We start from the raw sequence: 20,335 nt of genomic DNA on the forward strand, positions 1-20,335 counted from the left end.
GAATCAGTCATAGGTATACGTATGCCTCTCTCTCTCTTGAGCTTCCCTCCCACCTCCCACCCAATCCCAGCCCTCTAAGTTGTTTCAGAGTACAAGTTTGAGCTCCCTGAGTCATAGCTCAAATTTCCAGTGGCTATCTATTTACATATGGTGATGTGTATAGATAAACCACATCTTTATTCATCTGTCAGTGACCATTTAAGTTGTTTCCATGTTTTGGCTATTGTGAATAGGGTTGTTATGAACATTGTGGTGCATGTATCTTTTTGAATGCCCAGGTGTGGGATTGCTAGATCAAATGGTAATTCTGTTTTGTTTGAGGAGGAACCTCCACAGTGGCTGCACCAACTTACATTCCCACCAACAGTATAGGAGGGGTCCTTTTTCTCTACACTCTCTTTAGCATTTGTTATTTGTAGACTTTTTAATGATGACCTTTCTGACTGGTATGGTATTTCATTGTAGTTTTGGCTTGATTTCTCTAGTAATTAGAAATGTTGAACATCTTTTTTTTGTGCCTATTGCCCATCTATATGCCTTCTTTGGAACACTGTCTATTTAGGTCTTCTGCCCATTTTTTGATTGTTTTTTTTGTTGTTGAGTTGTTGTATATCTAAGTTCTTTAAAACTCATTTTACAGTTGGGTTTGTCTTTTTATTGTTTAATTGTAAGAAGTCTTTGTATTATTAAAAGGATATATATTATGTAAAAGGATATTAATGCCTTTTCAGATACATGATATTAAAATAGCTGTCCCCAGTTAAATGGGTTGTCTCTTCACTTTCTTGATGGTATCTTTTGATACACAGAGGGTTTGAATTTTTTGCATTTTAAACTTTTATTCTTTTGTAACCCTGTTGGATTACAGATGCACTTATTATATAACTTAGTAGGATATACTATAATAATACACTTATATAAATATTTCCATGGGAATCTGTGAGCTCTAAATCCCATTCTATGTTTTATTCATCCTTGTGTTTGTCATTTATAAAATTTCTCTCTTCTAAGCAGAAAATAAGAGTAATAAACAAAAAGCTACTGAAGGCTTCCAGAGAGTAAGTGCTCAGGAAATATATTTGAAAAATGAATGAATTATTTTTGTAAATGATGTAAAGCAGAATCTCATTAATATTTTCCTTGAATTATACTTTTTTATTTTAAAAATATTTTATTCATGTATAGAGTTTTAACTTTCTGTCATACAGCTCAGTGATTCAGTTATATATAAATATATATACACACACACACATATTCTTTTTCACATTATTTTCCATAATGGTTTATCACAGTCCTTAAATTATACTTTGTAGATAAGGGTACATGTAGAGTTTGTTATTCATGTTTTCATATCCTCAGTGAAATAAAGAAAATATATTTTAAGTTTTATTTTATTTGTTTCAGACCACTTACAGTGTAGATAGATTTTCAGTTTACTAAACTATGTATTTAATTCAATATATGACCTGGTAAATAAGGATATTCTTAAAACTTTTATTTTAACAGCGAAAGCAAGTTGAATACATTGGTGCAGAAGCTTCATGACTTTCTGGCACACTCATCAGAGGAATCTGAAGAAACAAGTTCTCCTCCAAGACTTGTGATGAACCAAAGCACAGGTAAATTGGAAAAAAGAATTGCAATATCTTCTAGTCTTATTTATCTTTTATTTTTGAAGAGCTGAAGTTATTAAAGTTTTTAATAGCCCCTGTGTTTCTAGGAGTTAGATAATATCTGATATTATAGATTTTGATTCAGATAAGTAAAAAATGTAACGTTTTATGGTTTTAGGTGCTTAGAGAAGCATACACTGAAGGTTTTATTTGTAATGGAAATGTTTTATAGAAGTGGGTGATGAATGTTAACTTTAAAATAGATAGGAGTGGGAGCAGTACAGAAATATGTTATTCTAAAAGTTATTCATGTATTATGAGTTATGTTTTTATGTTGTTTGATAATTCTTCAGCATAGATTTGGTCTATACATTTTTAAAATACAAAACAACATCTCCTTTCTACCTCCCTTTTTCCTTTTTAAGAGTGTATTATATCATGTGATGATTACCATCATTTGTTTTCAAGTTTTTAAGGGTAGGCACATATAGAAGAGGTGGACATGCACACAGATGTGTGCGTGCGCACACACACAAACACAAACACAATATGTACAAGAAGTATGAAGAGTGGTAGATCACAGTGAAAAGTTCAACCGTATGTATAATTAGAGTCCCAGAAGGAAAGAAGAGAGAGAATGGTTCAGAATCTGAGTTTGAGGAGATACTCGCTGAGCATTTCCTAAAAGTGAAGAAGGACATCGTGTAGATTCATGAAACACTGTGAACATCAAACAGGATAAATGGAAAGAAAACCACAACTAAAAAAATCATAATAAACTCCTAAAGAACAAAAACCAAGAGAAAAGTCTTAGGAGCAGCTGGAGGAAAACAGTCATTGCTTTTTTAATGTTGAATGTTTTTGAACAATAACACTGATAGCTCATTTGATAACAGTAATGTTAGAAGCTGGATGATAAATAAATGATTTATTTAAAGGGCCAAGTGAAAATAATTGCTAGCACAGTCTGCTCAGTGAAAACATCTTTCACAAGTGAAGGTGGATAAAACTTTGGAGTTTTCCTGACAGTCCATTGGTTAAGACTCTGCCCTTCTACTGCAGGGGGCATGGGTTTGATGCCTGATCAGGGAACTAAGATTCAGCATGCCATGAGGCATGGCCAAAAAAAAAAAAAGAAAGAATGATGTCAGCATATGTACACTAGGGGAAATACCAAAGGGTTTTCTTAAATCAGAAGGAAAATAATTTGAAATGGCAGCATCAAAATACAGGAAGTTATGAATAACAATGAGATCGATAAATAGGTGGAAAAATGAAATATGTACTTTTATCTAATCCACAATCTCTAGTCTTAATTCATAAATTGCCCAACAGTGTTTTCATAGGTAAGTCCTTTACCCTCCCAAGACCAGGATCCCGTTGAAGAGCCCACACTGTATATGTTACTTGGTCTTTAGCATTTTCAAATCTCAAAACAAGCTGGAACCATGGCATTTTTCAAATGTATAGATATATTATTTTGGTGATTGTCCCTCAGTGTACATTTGTCTGATTAGTTATAAAATTAGATTGAGGTTTTGAATTTTTGGCAGGATTGCTGTGTAAGTGGTGTATGTTGTCCATACATCATATCACAAAGCACATGATGAAGTTTCCTCCTTTATTGGTGATGTTAACTTAGGTTATTTGGTTATGGCTGTTTTTCTAGATTAAACCACTGTAAAGTTATGATTTATTCTTTTATACCTACCTAAAAAGTAATTTGTTGAAGATTACTTTGAAACTGCTTAGGTATTCTTTTCATCATCAAAAATTAGCTTTTTGTAAAATTGCTAATTATCACAAACTTGGCAGTTTAAGACAACCCAAATTTATTATCTCACGGTTCTGTGGATCTGGAGTCCAGGTGGGCTTTGCTGAGGTCTGCTCAGGGAATCACAAGGGCTAAGTCAAAGTGATAGTAAGACTGTGTTCCTTTCTATAGAATCTGGAAGAATCCATTTTCATGTTCATTCAGGTTGTTGGCAGAATTCAGTTCATTGTGGTTGTAGTTCTGAGGTCCTCATTTCATGCTAACTATTGGCCAGGATCCTCCCAGCTCCTTAATTTCCTCTCGCATGGCCCCTTCCAACTTCAAAGCCAGCAATAGCGCATTGTGTCATTCTCATGCTTTGAGTTTCTCTGGCTTAGCCTTTTGCTTGCTTCTTTTGCATCGTCTGCCATGAACTAAGGAGAAGGCAATGGCACCCCACTCCAGTACTCTTGCCTGGACAATCCTATGAATGGAGGAGCCTGGTAGGCTGCAGTCCATGGGGTTGCTAAGAGTTGGACACGACTGAGCAACTTCACTTTCACCTTTCACTTTCATGCACTGGAGAAGGAAATGGCAACCCACTTCAGTGTTCTTGCCTGGAGAATCCCAGGGACAGGGGAGCCTGGTGGGCTGCCGTCTCTGGGGTCGCACAGAGTCAGACATGACTGAAGTGACTTAGCACTAGCAGTAGCCATGAACTAGAGACATTTTTCTATTTTAAGGGACCTATGTGATTAGATTAGGTCCCTTCCTTCTCACCTCTCCCAAATGAGCTCCCATTTTTTAAAGTCACCTGTGCCATTTCATGTAGCAAACAATGGGAGTGTTATTTCCTCACATTCACAGGTTTTGGTGATTCAGTTCAGTTCAGTCGCTCAGTTGTGTCTGACTCTTTGCGACCCCATGAATCGCAGCACGCCAGGCCTCCCTGTCCAGCACCAACTTCCGGAGTTCACCCAAAGTCCTGTCCATCGAGTCGATGATGCCATCCAGCCATCTCATCCTCTGTCGTCCCCTTCTCCTCTTGCCCCCAATCCCTCCCAGCATCAGGGTCTTTTCCAATGAGTCAACTCTTCGCATGAGGTGGCCAAAGTACTGGAGTTTCAGCTTTAGCATCATTCCTTCCAAAGAACACCCAGGGCTGATCTCCTTCAGAATGGACTGGTTGGATCTCCTTGCAGTCCAAGGGAGTCAAGAGTCTTCTCCAACGCCACAGTTCAAAAGCATCAATTCTTTGGCGCTCAGCTTTGTTCACAGTCCAACTCTCACATCCATACATGACTACTGGAAAAACCATAGCCTTGACTAGATGGACCTTTGTTGGCAAAGTATGTCTCTGCTTTTGAATATGCTATCTAGGTTGGTTATAACTCTTCTTCCAAGGAGTAAGCGTCTTTTAATTTCATGGCTGCAGTCACCATCTGCAGTGATTTTGGAGCCCCCCAAAATAAAGTCTGACAGTGTTGCCACTGTTTCCCCCTCTATTCCCCATGAATTGATGGGACCAGATGCCATTATCTTCATCTTCTGAATGTTGAGCTTTAAGTCAACTTTTTCGCTCTCCTCTTTCACTTTCATCAAGAGGCTTTTTAGTTCCTCTTCACTTTCTGCCATAAGGGTGGTGTCATCTGCATATCTGAGGTTATTGATATTTCTCCTGGCAATCTTGATTCCTGCTTGTGTTTGTTCCAGCCCAGCGTTTCTCATGATGTACTCTGCATATAAGTTAAATAAGCAGGGTGACAATATACAGCCTTTATGTACTCCTTTTCCTATTTGGAACCAGTCTGTTGTTCCATGTCCATTTCTAACTGTTGCTTCCTGACCTGCATATAGGTTTCTCAAGAGGAAAGTCAGGTGTTCTGGTATTCCCATCTCTTTCAGAATTTTCCAGTTTATTGTGATGCACACAGTCAAAGGCTTTGGCATAGTCCATAAAGCAGAAATAGATGTTTTTCTGGAACTTTCTTGCTTTTTCCATGATCCAGCGGATGTTGGCAATTTGATCTCTGGTTTCTCTGCCTTTTCTAAAACCAATTTGAACATCAGGAATTTCACGGTTCATGTATTGTTGAAGCCTGGCTTGGAGAATTTTGAGCATTACTTTCTGGTGATTAGCGGGCATGAAATCTTGGGGGCCATTCCTAGAAATTCTGCCTGTCACCACATCCATTTATGATTCTTGGCTCAATGGTATGTTACTATGATGGTTCAAAATGGTGATGTCCTATCATTACTTCTGTCTTTTCTGTAAGGGAGATGTTTACATTTCTATGCTCTCTATTTATTTGTTTATATTAGTGTATGCTAGCATTTTTTTCTTTTTCCATGAACATTTTCTTACTGTCATTATTTTAATGTTCAAATTATACCAATATTGGCTAGTGGGAACCCCTTTTGTATGGCTCTTATAGACATTTCCATAAATCTTCATCAACCTGGAGCACCTTTCTTACTTTCTGCCCTCACAAGATGTTCATTGTTTACTTTGCACTGTCTGTTCCCCAGCCCTGGAATCAGTTATTTCTCCAAGAAGTTCTGATTCCTTTTAGTGGGGTATACTATTTAGAAAGCAATATCTGGGTGTATGATGTGCTCATTGCTGTTAGCATGTCTTTGCTTCCAGGCTCTTTAGCAGGGAAAGCCAATATATGTGATGCATTTTCATGTGTTGATATTGATACTTTTAGTTTTACTTTGGACTGTAGACATCATTCTGATCTTCCTCTTTTCATATTTTAACTTCTTACTGCAACAGAGAGAAAGGTGGTTCCCATTATCCTCAGTTTATGTACTCAGTTACTTAGTCTTCATTGTGTCCACAGTTTCAAGTTTGCATGCTAAATTATCACAATAAAGAAACCTAACTAGTGTTAAATACTTATTTAAAGTTCTGTCTTTAGACTGAAATTATATTGTCACAGTTCTAAATTCAGTAGTTAGTTAGTTGGGGGAATTTTGCTTCTAGTTGTGGCAGAGTAGCTTTTTGGATAAGCAGATTATCTCCCACAGATACCAATTATAAATTCTGGCCAAAATACTGAAAACAATGATGAAGGAACTGATTAGTGACACAAACCAGACACACACTGGAATAGAGTCAACATATGGAAGAAAGTATTCTTTGCTCAGTTCCCAATTGTTGAGCCTTTTTCTTTAGGACAGGTGCCAGTTAGCTCCAGCAGTGGAATTTCAAGCTTGGATAGCCCTCTTCTGGATACGCTGTGTGAGCTTGCAGCCCTATTAATTTTGATAGCCTCCTTGTGACTAAGGTTTAACCAGCATGAAACTTAGCATTTGGTCCAAGGTGGCGGTATAGGAATACCATGATCTCACCTTCACCCACTGCTGCTGCTGCTAAGTTGCTCCAGTCATGTCTGACTCTGTGCGATCCCATCGACGGCAGCCCACCAGGCTCCCCGACAGACACGCTGAATTTACAGCTATGTAAAGAGCAGTTCCTTCTACAGAAGAACTGAGGTGTGATTAAACAGCTTCCGCACAACAAACAGTACAAGTACCACATAGAGATTGGTAGAGAGAGACACAGTACTGATGAGACCCCCACTTCAATGTGGTATACAGCAGTGGAGAGGGATCACTAAGGGGCCTGTGTGCACACTCGCCTGCTCTGGGGCACAGAGATAAAAACAGTGGTTTAAAAGGGACCTAGACTATGCATGAAGGAAATCCTCTTACTATCCCTACCTAGAGTGTCTGCTAAATGGGCAGAGAACTGCTGGAAGTCTCTTCAGTGTTGAAGGTGCTAGAGAGCACCATTTTTTGTGTTCTCCCGTCACCTTGATGAGGTCTTCCCCTCATAGCTCAATCGGTAAAGAATATGCCTGTAATTCAGGAGACCTGGGTTCAATTCCTGGGTCAGGAAGATCTTCTGGAGAAGGAAGATCTTCTGGCTACCTACTTCAGTATTCTTCCCTGGAGAATCCATAGACAGAGGAGGCTGGCAGGCTACAATCCATGATATCGCAAGAGTCGAACATGACTTAGTGACTAAACCACCACCATCACCTTGATGAGATGAGTGGAATGTAGTCCAGGTTCTCTAGTTGGCCTGCCAAGGCACTTCAGCATGCTCCTGGCCCACACAAGGCATAGCCATAGTGCCAGGGCAGCCCAAGTTTGCAGTGCCCTAGGATCCCCCTGGCTGATGATATATTAGGCTTCAGCTGACCTGCCAAAACTGCCTGACACATTCAGACTACACAGGAAATGCTCTTAGCAGAGATTATGCCTTCAAGACCAAGATAGGTACCTGTTTTGCCAGATGTATACCATGAAATACAAAGTCAAACAGAATGGGGACAGAGGAGTATTTTCCAAATGAAAGAGCAAGATAATACTTTAGAAAAAATCTTAACAAAATGGAGATAAGTAATTTATCTGATAAATAATTGAAAGAAATTGTCATAAAGGCTTTCTATACTAGGGAGAAGAATGGAGGAATATAGTGAGAACTTCAACAAAGAGTTTGAAAATATAAGAAAGAACCAATTAGTACTGAAGAATAACTGAAATGACAAATAGAGACAATTGATAGCAAATTAGATGGTATAGTAGGACACATCAGCCATCTGGAACACAGAATAGTGGAAATCACCCAATCAGAATAGAAAAAAAGAATTTTTAAAAATGAGAGTTTAAGGGAACTCTATGATATCAGGAGTACTAACATTCTCATAGTAGGGGTAGGGGGATTGCAGATGGAGAAAAGAGGGAGAGAAGGGGACAGAGACTTACTTAAAGAAATGTTTGAAAACTTCTCTAATCTGGAAAATGAAACAGACATCTAGGTACAGGAAGCACAGAGTCCCCCCCAAAATGAACCCACAGAGATCTACACCAAGACATGTATATAAAATGGCAAAAGATGAAGACAATTTTATAGACAGCAGGAGAAAAACAACCAATCATATACAAGGAAAACCCCATAAGATTACTTGCTAATTTTTCAACAGAAGTTCTGCAAGCCATAATGGAGTGGCATTATACATTTAAAGTACTGAATATAAAAAACTTCCAACCAAGGATACTCTACCTGGTGAGTTTATCATTGAGAATTGAAGGAAAGATAGAGTTTCCCAGACAAGCACAAAACTAAAGGAGTTTAACACCATTAAAATGGCCTACAAGAAATGTTCAAGGGTCTTCTCAAGGTAGAAAAGCAAAAGCAATAGCTTGTTGTTGTTCAGTCTATGTGTCAATAAGTAGTGTCCGACTATTTGCGATCCATGGACTGCAGCATGCCAGGCTTCCCTGTCTTCCACTATCTCCCAGAGTTTGTGCAAACTCATGTCCATTGATGTCTAAACATCTCACCCTTTGCCACCTCTTTCTCCTTTTGCCTTCAGTCTTTCCCAGCATCAGGGTCTTTTCCAGTGAGTCAAGTCTTCTCATCTGGTGGCCAAAGTATTGGAGCTTCAGCTTCAGCATCAGTCCTTCCAATGAATATTCAGGGTTGATTTCCTTTAGGATTGACTGGTTTGACCTCCTTCCAGTCCAAGGGACTCTAAAAGTCTTCTACGACATCACAGTTCCAAAGCATCAATTCTTTGGTGCTCAGCCTTCTTTATGGTCCAACTCTCACATCCGTACATGACTACTGGAAAACCATAGCTTTGGCTGGACGGACCTTTCTCAGCAAGGTAATGTCTCAGCTTTTTAATATGCTGTCTAAATTTGTCGTAACTTTCCTTCCAAGGAGCAAGGAACTTTTAATTTTGTGGCTGCAGTTACTGTCAGCAGTGATTTTAGAGCCCAAGAAAATAAAATCTGTCACTGTTTCCACTTTTACCCCTTCAATTTGCCATGAAGTGATAGGAGAGATGCCATGATCTTAGTTTTTTGAATGTTGAGTTTCAAGCCAGCTTTTTCACTCTTCACTCTCACTTCCATCAAGAGGCTCTTTAATTCCTCTTCATTTTCTGCCATTAGTGTGGTATTATCTGCATATCTCAGGATGTTGATATTTCTCCTGGCAGTCTTGATTCCAGCTTGTGATTTATCCAGCATGGTATTTCTCACGATGTACTCTGCATAGAAGTTAAATAAGTGGAGTGACAATATACAGCTTTGTCACACTCCTTTCCCAGTTTTGAACCAGTTCATTGTTCTATGTCCAGTTCTTACTGCCACTTCTTGACGTACATGTAGGTTTCTCGGGAGATAGGTAAGGTGGTCTTGATATTCCCATCTCTTTAAGAATTTTCCAGAGTTTGTTGTGATCGACGCAGTCAAAGGCTTTAGCATAGTCAATGAAGCAGAAGTAGATGTTTTTCTGGAATTCTCTTCCTTTTTCTATGATCCAACAAATGTTGGCAGTTTGCTCTCTGTTTCCTTTGCCTTTTCTAAACCCAGCTTCTCAATTCACATACAGCTGAAGCCTAACTTGAAGAATTTTGAGCATAACCTTACTAGCATGTGAAATGAGTGCAACTGTATGGCAGCTGGAATATTCTTTGGCCTTGGAATTCCATCACCTATGCTAACTTTGTTCGTAGTAATTCTTCGTAAGGCCCATTTGACTTCACACTCCAGGATGTCTGGCACTAGGTGAGTGACCACCCCTTTGTGGTTATCCAGATCATTAAGACCTTTTTTGTATAGTTCTTCTGTATATTCTTTGCCACCTCTTAGCTAGAAATAAGAAAATATATGAAAAAAATCTCAGTGGTAAAGGTAAATATATAGTAATGACAGTGTATCAGCCACATATAAAGCTAGTAGGAAGGTTAAAAGACAAAAAATCAACTATAAGTAAAATAAGTAGTTAAGAAATGCATAAAGTTGTAAAATAATGTCAGAAAAAAAAATTGGGAGGGGTAGTAAAAATGTACTTTAGAATATATATGAACTTTACTAACCTGGTAGCTCAGATGGTAAAGTGTCTGCCTACAATGCAGAAGACCTGGGTTCAATCCCTGGGTCGGGAAGATCCTCTGGAGAAGGAAGTGGCAACCCACTCCAGTATTCTTGCCTGGAAAATCCCATGGATGGAGGAGCCTGGTAGGCTATAGTCCATGGGGTCGCAAAGAGTCAGACACGACTGAGTGACGTCACTCACTCACTCCTCAAGCAGCTATCAGCCTATATTAAATCATTGTTTGTGGGTTTCAACCTGATAGTAACTGCAAACCCAAAACCTGTTATAGATAAACAAAAAATAAAGAGAGAAAGGAGCCCAAACATAAAGAAAGCCATCAGACTGCAAGAGAAGAAAGGAACAGAGAAGAACTATAAAAACAAGTAGAAAATAATTAACAATATTGCAGTAGGTACATAGTTAGCAATAACCACTTTAAATGAAAATTTACTAAATGCTTTAATCAAAATAGAGATGACTGAATGAATAGAAAAACAAGACCCATTTATATGCTGCCTACAGGAGACTCACTTCAATCTAAAGACAGATTGATATTAAAGGGATGGAAAAATATATTCCGTGCAAAAAGAAACAAAAAAAGAAAGCTGAAGTAGTAAATAAAATGCTACAAAACCAGTGCATCAGGGAAGAAATCAAAGACGAAATTCAAAAATACCTTGAGACACATGAAAATGGTAACACAACTTCCCAATATCTATGACCGACTCTTTATAACCCCATGGACTAGTCTGCTAGGCTCCTCTGTTCCTTGGATTCTCCAGGCAAGGATACTGGAGTGGGTTGCCGTGCCCTTCTCCAAGGGGTCTTCTCCACTCAGGGATCGAACCCACATCTCTTACATTTCCTGCATTGGCAGGCGGGTTCTTTACCACTAGTGCCACCTGGAAAGCCCTCTAATATCTATGAGATGCAGCAAAAGCGGTTCTCAGAGGGACTATCATAGTGAAACAGGCCTACCTCACAAAACAAGAAAATTCTCAAATTGAAAAACAAAACAAAACTTTATACTTAAAGGAGCTATAAAAAGAGGAACAAAACAAGCGCAAACTTAGTAAAAGGAAGTTAATAATAAAGGTCAGACTGGAAATAATGAAACTGCTAGCTTGTCTTTTTCCTCTTGTCAGGGTCTTTCGCAGAGTAAAAGTTTCAAATTTTGAGCAAGTCCAGTTTACAGATTTCCTTTGGAGGACATGCTCTTCTCCTTTATAAAGGAACCAGAAGAAGAACAAACCAAACTCTAGGTTACTAGAAAGACATAAACCATAAAGATCAGGGCAGAAATAAATGAAATAGAGAGTGAAAAAAAAATACTAGAAAAGATCAGTGAAACTTATGAATGAATTTTTTTAAAAAATATGAACAAAATTGAAAAACTTTTAGTGAGATCCATCTTGATAAAAAGAGAGAGGGCCCAAGTAAATAAAATGAGAAATGAAAGAGGAGATTTATCAACTTGTCCTACACCAGTGCAAGGAATCATAACAGACTGCTGTGCCAACAATGGGGGCTTCCCTGGTGGCTCAGTGGTAAAGAATCCACCTGCCAATGTAGGAGACGTGGGTTCAATCCCTGGGTTGGGAAGATCCTCTAGAAAAGGAAATGACAACCCACTCCAGTATTCTTGCCTGGAAAATTCCATGGGCAGAGGAGCCTGGAGGGGTATTGTCCATGGGATCACAAACAGTCAGACATGACTTAGCGACTGAGCACCCACCATGCTAACAGTGGAGAACATCAAAGAAATGGATAAATTCCTAGAGACATAAAATCTTTTAAGAATGAATCATGGAGAAATGCAAAATCTGACTGATTACTAATAAAATTCAATCGGTAGTGAAAAAGCTTCCAACACACAAAAGTCAAAGACCAGATTGCTTCATAGGTGAATTCTTTCAAACATTAAAGAAGAATTATACCCAACAATATTACAATAATTTTATATGGTGACAGATGGTAACTAGCCTTGTAGTCGTGACCATTTTGCAACATATAAAATATTGAACCACTATGTTGTTCACCTAAAAAGAATACATTGTCAATTTTATGTCAAAATGCAAGATTTGGATCGAAATCTGCATTCTTGATGAGGCATAACGGAATTTAAGAGATCCCAGTAGGTTTTGTAAAATGGATAAGGACATCCCACTTAGAAGAGAGCTACAGCTTGGGAGCTCCAGGACCTGCAAAAATTCTTACCATATCTGGTTGTATTACAAGTGCAGGCCAGTTAGGGCTAAAAGAGCAGAATAAAATTTTCAGCTGCCTACACCAGAGGGTATATATTAATATTTTGGGGTTTGATTTCAGCTGAATTAACTATCTGCTATTAACAGAATCATCAACTAGAACGGCATGCAGTGTTTTCACTATATTTTAAAATATGTCCAGTATCCAATGTGAAATACTGGATTAGATATAAAGAGGAAACTGTGACCCATGCTGAAAAGGAAAGGCAATCAATAGAGACAATCCAAATGTCTTAAATTTTGAAATTAGTAAACAAGAGTATTAAAGCAGCTATTGCAACCTTATTAACAAAGGCACTAATTTGCTTTAGTATAATAAAGCAAATAGGCCTGACGTGCTGCAATTCATGGGGTCACAAAGAGTTGGACACGACTGAACGACTGAACTGAACTGAATAAAGCAAATACATTTGTGAAGAGTGGACAGATAGAAAATCTCAGTACAAATATAGAAAATGAGAAAAAGGACCAACTTGAAATTCTAGAATTGAAAAATGTAATTTCTGAATAACAAATGATTATACTTAACAGGAGAATAGAGATAGCTGTAGTAGTGTCAGTGAAGTTGATGATATTCTAACAGAAATCATCCAATCGGAGAATAGAAAAAATTGAAAAACAAAAAGTGAATAGAACATATGCTCTTCAGATCCTTTCCACAATTAATTTGTATAGTTATCAATCAGATACATGTGAAGGATAGGAATGCTTCAGTTCAGTCGCTTAGTCGTGTCTGACTCTTTGCTACCCCATGAATTGCAGCATGCCAGGCCTCTCTGTCCATCACCAATCCTCGGAGTTCACTCAAACTCACGTCCATTGAGTCGATGATGCCATCCAACCATCTCATCCTCTGTCGTCCCCTTCTCCTCCTGCCCCCAATCCCTCCCGGCATCAGAGTTTTTTTCCAATGAATCAACTCTTCACATGAGGTGGCCAAAGTACTGGAGTTTCAGCTTTAGCATCATTCCTTCCAAAGAACACCCAGGACTGATCTCTTTTAGAATGGACTGATTGGATCTCCTTGCAGTCCAAGGGACTCTGAAGAGTCTTCTCCAACACCACAGTTCAAAAGCATCAATTCTTTGGTGCTCAGCTTTCTTCACAGTCCAACTCTCACATCCATACATGACTACTGGAAAAACCATAGCCTTGACTAGACGGACCTTTGTTGGCAAAGTAATGTCTCTGCTTTTGAGTATGCTATCTAGGTTGGTCATAACCTTTCTTCCAAGGAGTAAGCATCTTTTAATTTCATGGCTGCAGTCACCATCTGCAGTGATTTTGGAGCCCCTCAAAATAAAGTCTGACACTGTTTCCACTGTTTCCCCATCTATTTCCCATGGAGTGATGGGACCGGATACCATGATCTTCGTTTTCTGAATGTTGAGCTTTCAGCCAACTTTTTCGCTCTCCTCTTTCACTTTCATCAAGAGGCTCTTTAGTTCCTCTTCGCTTTGTGCCATAAGGGTGGTGTCATCTGCATATCTGAGCTTACTGATATTTCTCCTGGCAGTCTTGATTCCAGCTTGTGTTTCTTCCAGTCCAGTGTTTCTCATGATGTACTCTGCATAGAAGTTAAATAAGCAGGGTGACAATATACAGCCTTGACGTACTCCTTTTCCTATTTGGAACCAGTGTGTTGTTCCATGTCCAGTTCTAACTGTTGCTTCCTGACCTGCATATAGATTTCTCAAGAGGGAAGTCAGGTGTTCTGGTATTCCCATCTCTTTCAGAATCTTCCACAGTTTATTGTGATGCACACAGTCAAAGGCTTTGGCATAGTCAATAAAGCAGAAATAGATGTTTTTCTGGACTCTCTTGCTTTTTCCATGATCCAGCAGATGTTGGCAATTTGATCTCTGGTTCCTCTACCTTTTCTAAACCGACTTGAACATCAGGAAGTTCATGGTTCACGTATTGCTGAAGCCTGGCTTGGAGAATTTTGAGCATTACTTTACTAGCGTGTGAGATGAGTGCAAATGTGCAGTAGTTTGAGCATTTTTTGGCATTGCCTTTCTTAGGGATTGGAATGAAAACGGACCTTTTCCAGTCCTGTGGCCACTGCTGAGTTTTCCAAATTTGTTGACATATTGAATGCAGCATTTTCATAGCATCATCTTTCAGGATTTGAAATAGCTTAACTGGAATTCTATCAGCCTCCACTAGCTTTGTTCATAGTGATGCTTTCTAAGGCCCACTTAACTTCACATTCCAGGATGTCTGGCTCTCAGTGAGTGATCACACCATCGTGATTGTCTTGGTCGTGAAGATCCTTTTTGTACAGTTCTTCCGTGTATTCTTGCCACCTCTTCTTAATATCTTCTGCTTCTCTTAGGTCCATACCATTTCTGTCCTTTATTGAGCGCATCTTTGCATGAAATGTTCCCTTGGTATCTCTAATTTTCTTGAAGAGATCTCTAGTCTTTCCCATTCTCTTGTTTTCCTCTATTTCTTTGCATTGATTGCTGAGGAAGGCTTTCTTATCTCTCCTTGCTATTCTTCAGAATTCTGCATTCAGATGCTTTTATCTTTCCTTTTTTCCTTTGCTTTTTGCTTTTCTTCTTTTCACAGCTATTTGTAAGGCCTCCCCAGACAGCCATTTTGCTTTTTTGTGTTTCTTTTCCATGCAGATGGTCTTGATCCCTGTCTCCTATACAATGTCACGAACCTCCGTCCATAGTTCATCAGGCACTCTGTCTATCAGATCTATTCCCTTAAATCTATTCCTCACTTCCACTGTATAATCATACAGTGTGGACCTTAGGAATGCTTAACAGTAGAGAAAAAAGTGCTGATAGAAACTCTCAGTTGGCCTAGTGTTTTATAGTTTTTGTTGTAGTAACTTTTGTTGTTAACCATATACAAATTTGTTACATTTTTACCAAATTACTTCATTTTGGGGGTGCTATTTTAAATTCCCTAGGTTTTAAATCTCAAGTTCTAATTGTTCATTGCAATAATTCAGTTACGTTTTTTATGTTGACCTTGTATTTTGTGCTCTCGGTAGCTTCTTTTTCATCTTTGAGATTTATTGAAATTTTCTACCTAATCCGGTTGTCTGTAAATAGGGTCATGTTTATTTCTTACTTTCCATCGTATGGCTTTTAATTCCTATTCTTGTCTCATTTTCCTGGGTAGGACTTTCTATATTTTCTGTTATTATGTTGAAGAATGATAATAGGCATCCTCTTGGTGTTTCTGATATCAGTGGGAAAGCATTGAACTATTTCACCATTAAGTATGATGGTTCCTGTATAAGATTTTTATAAATATTCTATCAAGTTGAGAAAGTACCCCCCCGCCTTACTTTCTAAGTTTTCTTTCCTAAGGTGATATTTTTACTGAGATAGATGTAGATTCACATGCAGTTCTAATATATGCACAGCTCTTTTGTACTTTGCCCAGTTTCTCACAATATCAGTGTTTTACAGAAGTATATCATCAATTAGCCATGTTACTGATATCTACCAATATGACTCAGTTTTCCTCAGTTTTATTGTACTTTGTATTTGTGTTAACTTCTACACAGTTTATTACAAACATAAGTTGGTTCATGTTTGCATCACCACAGTCTACAGGCAGATTTCTCATCTTGCCCTTTTGTTATCTTGTTCAGCTCTCTACCTGTATTCCTACCTGTGCCTAATACCTGGATATCACTAATTTATCCTCCATTTCTAAAATTTTTTTCATTTTTAACATGTTCTATATATGGAATCCGGAGAAGGCGATGGCACCCCACTCCAGTACTCTTGCCTGGAAAATCCCATGGACAGAGGAGCCTGGTAGGCCGCATTCCTTGGGGTGGCTAGGAATCGAACACGACTGAGCGACTTCACTTTAACTTTTCACTTTCTTGCACTGGAGAAGGAAATGGCAACCCACTCCAGTGTTCTTGCCTGGAGAAAACCAGGGACGGGGGAGTCTGGTAGGCTGCTGTCTATGGGGTCACATACAGTCGAACACAACTGAAGCGACTTAGCAGCGCCAGCATAAATGGAATCATATAGTTTGGGATTAGACATTTTGGGATTGTGTTTTTTCACTTAGCATGATTTCCTTGGGATTCACCCAGGTCATTGCATGTGTCAATAGTTCTCTCCTTTTTATTGCAAGGTAATGTTCTATGGTATGGATATACTTCAGTTGGTTTAACCATTTACTTGTTAAAGGACATCTTGGATAATCTCAGATTTGGGCTATTACAAATGAGGGTGCCAATAAACATTTGTGTACAGGTTTTAATGTCAGTGAAAATTTCATTCCTCTGGGATAAATGCTCAGGAGTATTTGGTGGGTCATTATGATGGTTGTATTTTTTTTAAAAACACTCCTAAACAGTTTTCCAAATGGTTTTCCAGTCTCACAGCAATTTAAGAATGATCCATTTTTTTGTATTCTCTCCAGCATTTGATTTTACCATTGTTTAAAAATTAAAAAACAAATTAGACTTTCTGATAGAGACCTAGTTATAACTCAGTGTGGTTCTAATTTTCATTTCCATAGTGACTAATAAAAATTTTAACACCATTATTGAGATAAAAATCATGAGTTTACAGTGTACAGTTCAGTAGTTTCTAATATGTTCACAGATACATGCAGCCATCATGACAGAAAATTTTATAATATTATTAGCTGAAAAAGAAACCCCATATTCTTTAGTTATCACCCTCTATGAGCAGCCTTAAGCAACCAGTAATCTACTTTCTTATGGTTTTCCCTGTTTCAGGCTTTCTTATAAATGTCATTCTATTACATGTGGTACTTTGTGACTGGCTTCTTTCATTTAGTATAAAGTGTTCAAGGTATATTTATGTTGTAGTGTATATTAGTATTTCATTTCTTTTTATGACCAAATAACATTGTTTTATATAGATATATCACATTGGTTGTTTTGTTGATGGACAATCTTGTTTCTACCTTTGGCTATTATGAATAATGCTAATATGAACATTTGTGAACAAGTTTGTGTGTGGCCGTATATTTTCATTTCTCTTGGTTATATATATAGGGGTAGAATTGCTGAGTTATATAGTAACTCTGTTAAATCCTTTGAGGAAATATCAAACTGTTTCCCAAAGTGGCTACACCTTTGCATGTTCTACCCAACAGTGTATGAGGATTCTGATTTCTCTGCATCCATGCCAACAGTGGTTGTTATCTGATTTTTGATTTTAATTTTAGTCAACCTAGTACATGTGAAGTTGAGTCTTATTATGATTTTAGTTTTCATTTTGCTTGATGGCTAAGGACGTTGAGTATCTCTTCATATACTTATTGGTAGTTTGTATATATTCCTTGGAGAATTATCTACTTAGATCCTTTGCTCAGTTTTAATTGGGTTTTTTGTCTTTTTTATCATTGACTTATAAGGATTCTTTATATCTTCTAGACTTCTATTAAGATAAAATAAAAATATATATAATGTAAAGGTTACTCTTTCAACTAATTTTTAATATACAATTCTTTGGCATTAAGTACATTCACATTGCTGTGTGTGTGTGAATCACTACCATCCATCTCCAGAACTTTTTCATCTTCTCCAACTGAAACTCTGTACCCTTTAAAGTCACTAACTTCCAAATCCCCTTTACCCCTAGTGCCTGTTGGCCACTATTGTACATTCTGTCTTTATGAGTATGACTACTTTAGGAACCTCACATATGTGGAATCTACAGTATTTGTCCTTTTATGTCTGTTTTATTTTACTTGGCATATTGCCTTCAGAGTTATAGTCAGTGTTATAGCATAGATCATAATTGTCTTCCCTTTTAAGACTGGATAGCATTCAGTTGTGTAGATGTATGTGTTTCTTTAATTTTCTTGATGATTTCCTTTGAAGCACAAATGCTTTTAGTTTTTAAATGTCCACTGAATCTATTTTTGTTTTTGTTGCTTATACTTATGGTGTCATGTCTAAGAATCTACTTCTAAATCTGGGGTCAGAAAGATTTACCTCAATGTTGTTTTCTAAGAGTTTTTTTTTAGTTTTAGCTCTTATGTTTAGCTCTTTGATAACTTTAGAGTTAATTTTTGTATGTGGTGTAAGACAGGTCTCTAACTTAAGTTTTTGAATGTGAATACATAGTTGTTCCAGTGCCTTTTGTTGAAAAGACTATTTTCTCCCTATTAAATGGTTGTAGCATCCTGTTGAAAATCATTTGACCATAGATATAGGGGTTTATTTCTGAACTTTCAGATCTTTTCAGCTGATTCTTATGTCTGTCCTTTTGCCAGTACCACACTATACTGACTATAGTTGTTTTACACTAAGTTTTAAAATCTCTAAGTGTGAGTCTTCCTATTTTGCTTTGACTATCCTGGGTTCATTTTAATTGTACATGAATTTTAGAATTAGCTTATCAGTTTCTGCAAAAAATCCAGTGGGATTCTGACATGGATTGCCTTTTTTAAAATTGTAGATTCATTTGGGGAGTATTGCTATCTTAATGTTGCTTTCTATTTAATGAGCATGCATTGTTTTTGCCATTGATTTAAATCTTTAATTTATTTCAGTGATGTTTTGTAGTTTTCAGAGTATAAGTTTTAAACTTCTTTAAGTTTTTTGCTAAGCATTTTATTCTTTTTGATGCTATTATATAAATGGATTGTTTTCTTAATTTTATTTTCAGATCATTCTTTGCAATGTATAGAAATGTAATTGACTTTTATTTTTCTCATATCCTTCAACCTTTCTGAACTCTTTTATTAGTTCTACTATTTTTTAGTGGATTCCTTAGGACTTCTATATGCAAGATATATTGTCTCCAAAGACAAATAGTTCTACCTCTTCCTTTTCAGTCTTCTTGCCTTTTATTTCTTTAACTCGTGATTACTTGTTCTGGCTGGAATCTCCATTACAGTGTTGAATGGAAGTGTCAAGAGAGGATTTCCTTCTCTCATTCTGCCCTTAGGTGGAATGCATTCAGTCTTTTACCATTAAGTATGATATTGCTACTACTGCTGCTGCTAAGTCACTTCAGTCGTGTCCGACTCTGCGACCCCATCGACGGCAGCCCACCAGGCTCCCCTGTCCCTGGGATTCTCCAGACAAGAACGCTGGAGTGGGTTGCCGTTTCCTTCTCCAATGCATGAAAGTGAAAAGTGAAAGGGAAGTCACTCAGTCGTGTTCGACTCCTAGCCACCCCATGGACTGCAGCCTACCAGGCTCCTCCATCCATGGGATTTTTTGTAGGTAGTTGAGGAAGTTCCATTTGTTAAGTTTTTAAAAATAAATTTTATTTTTTAGAGCTGTTTTAGGTGCACAGAAAAATTGAGTAGAATGTACAGAAATTTCCTATTATGCATCCCCACAGATGCACAGCCTCCCCCAGTGTGAACTTCCTGTACCACAGATATACATTTGTTACAGTTGATGAATCTACAGTGACAGTCATTATCATCCAAACCCATAGTTTGCATTAGATTTTACTTTTGGTGTTGTAGGGATTTTGACAGATGTATGATGATATCTATCTATCATTATAGTATCATACAGGTTAGTTTAGCTGTGAAACTGTATACCCCAGATTGGGACTTGAAACCATTCCCACCTCAGATGGGACTCAAACCCAGTGATGCCTCAGTTGGAACTTGGACCTACAATCTCTGACTTAGAAGAGAACTCGAACCCCCCAACCTGAAACCACACACCTGGTGTCAGAACTCAGTGAAACTCAATTTTTTTATGTCTCAGCACAGATGGAATTCAGCAAGAGGCAAAGTGATAGACAAGAACTAGATTTGTTAATATAGGATGTTTGTAAAGGGTACAAGCAGGCAGGCAAGAGGGCTCTGC

General features: G+C 37.8%; 1 protein-coding gene across 1 annotated transcript in view; it reads left to right on the forward strand.

Annotated features, from left to right (window-relative positions):
* The window catches only part of ATRX (ATRX chromatin remodeler), a 280,266-nt gene that overhangs the window by 65,287 nt on the left and 194,644 nt on the right, over window positions 1-20,335 (forward strand). The window contains exon 3 of the mRNA XM_052663022.1: window positions 1,507-1,619. Within this exon, the coding sequence (XP_052518982.1) occupies window positions 1,507-1,619 (113 nt within the window). The remainder of the gene's footprint in view (window positions 1-1,506; window positions 1,620-20,335) is intronic.

This window comes from Budorcas taxicolor, chromosome X, assembly GCF_023091745.1.
Source record: "Budorcas taxicolor isolate Tak-1 chromosome X, Takin1.1, whole genome shotgun sequence".
Classification (NCBI taxonomy): Eukaryota; Metazoa; Chordata; class Mammalia; order Artiodactyla; family Bovidae; genus Budorcas; species Budorcas taxicolor.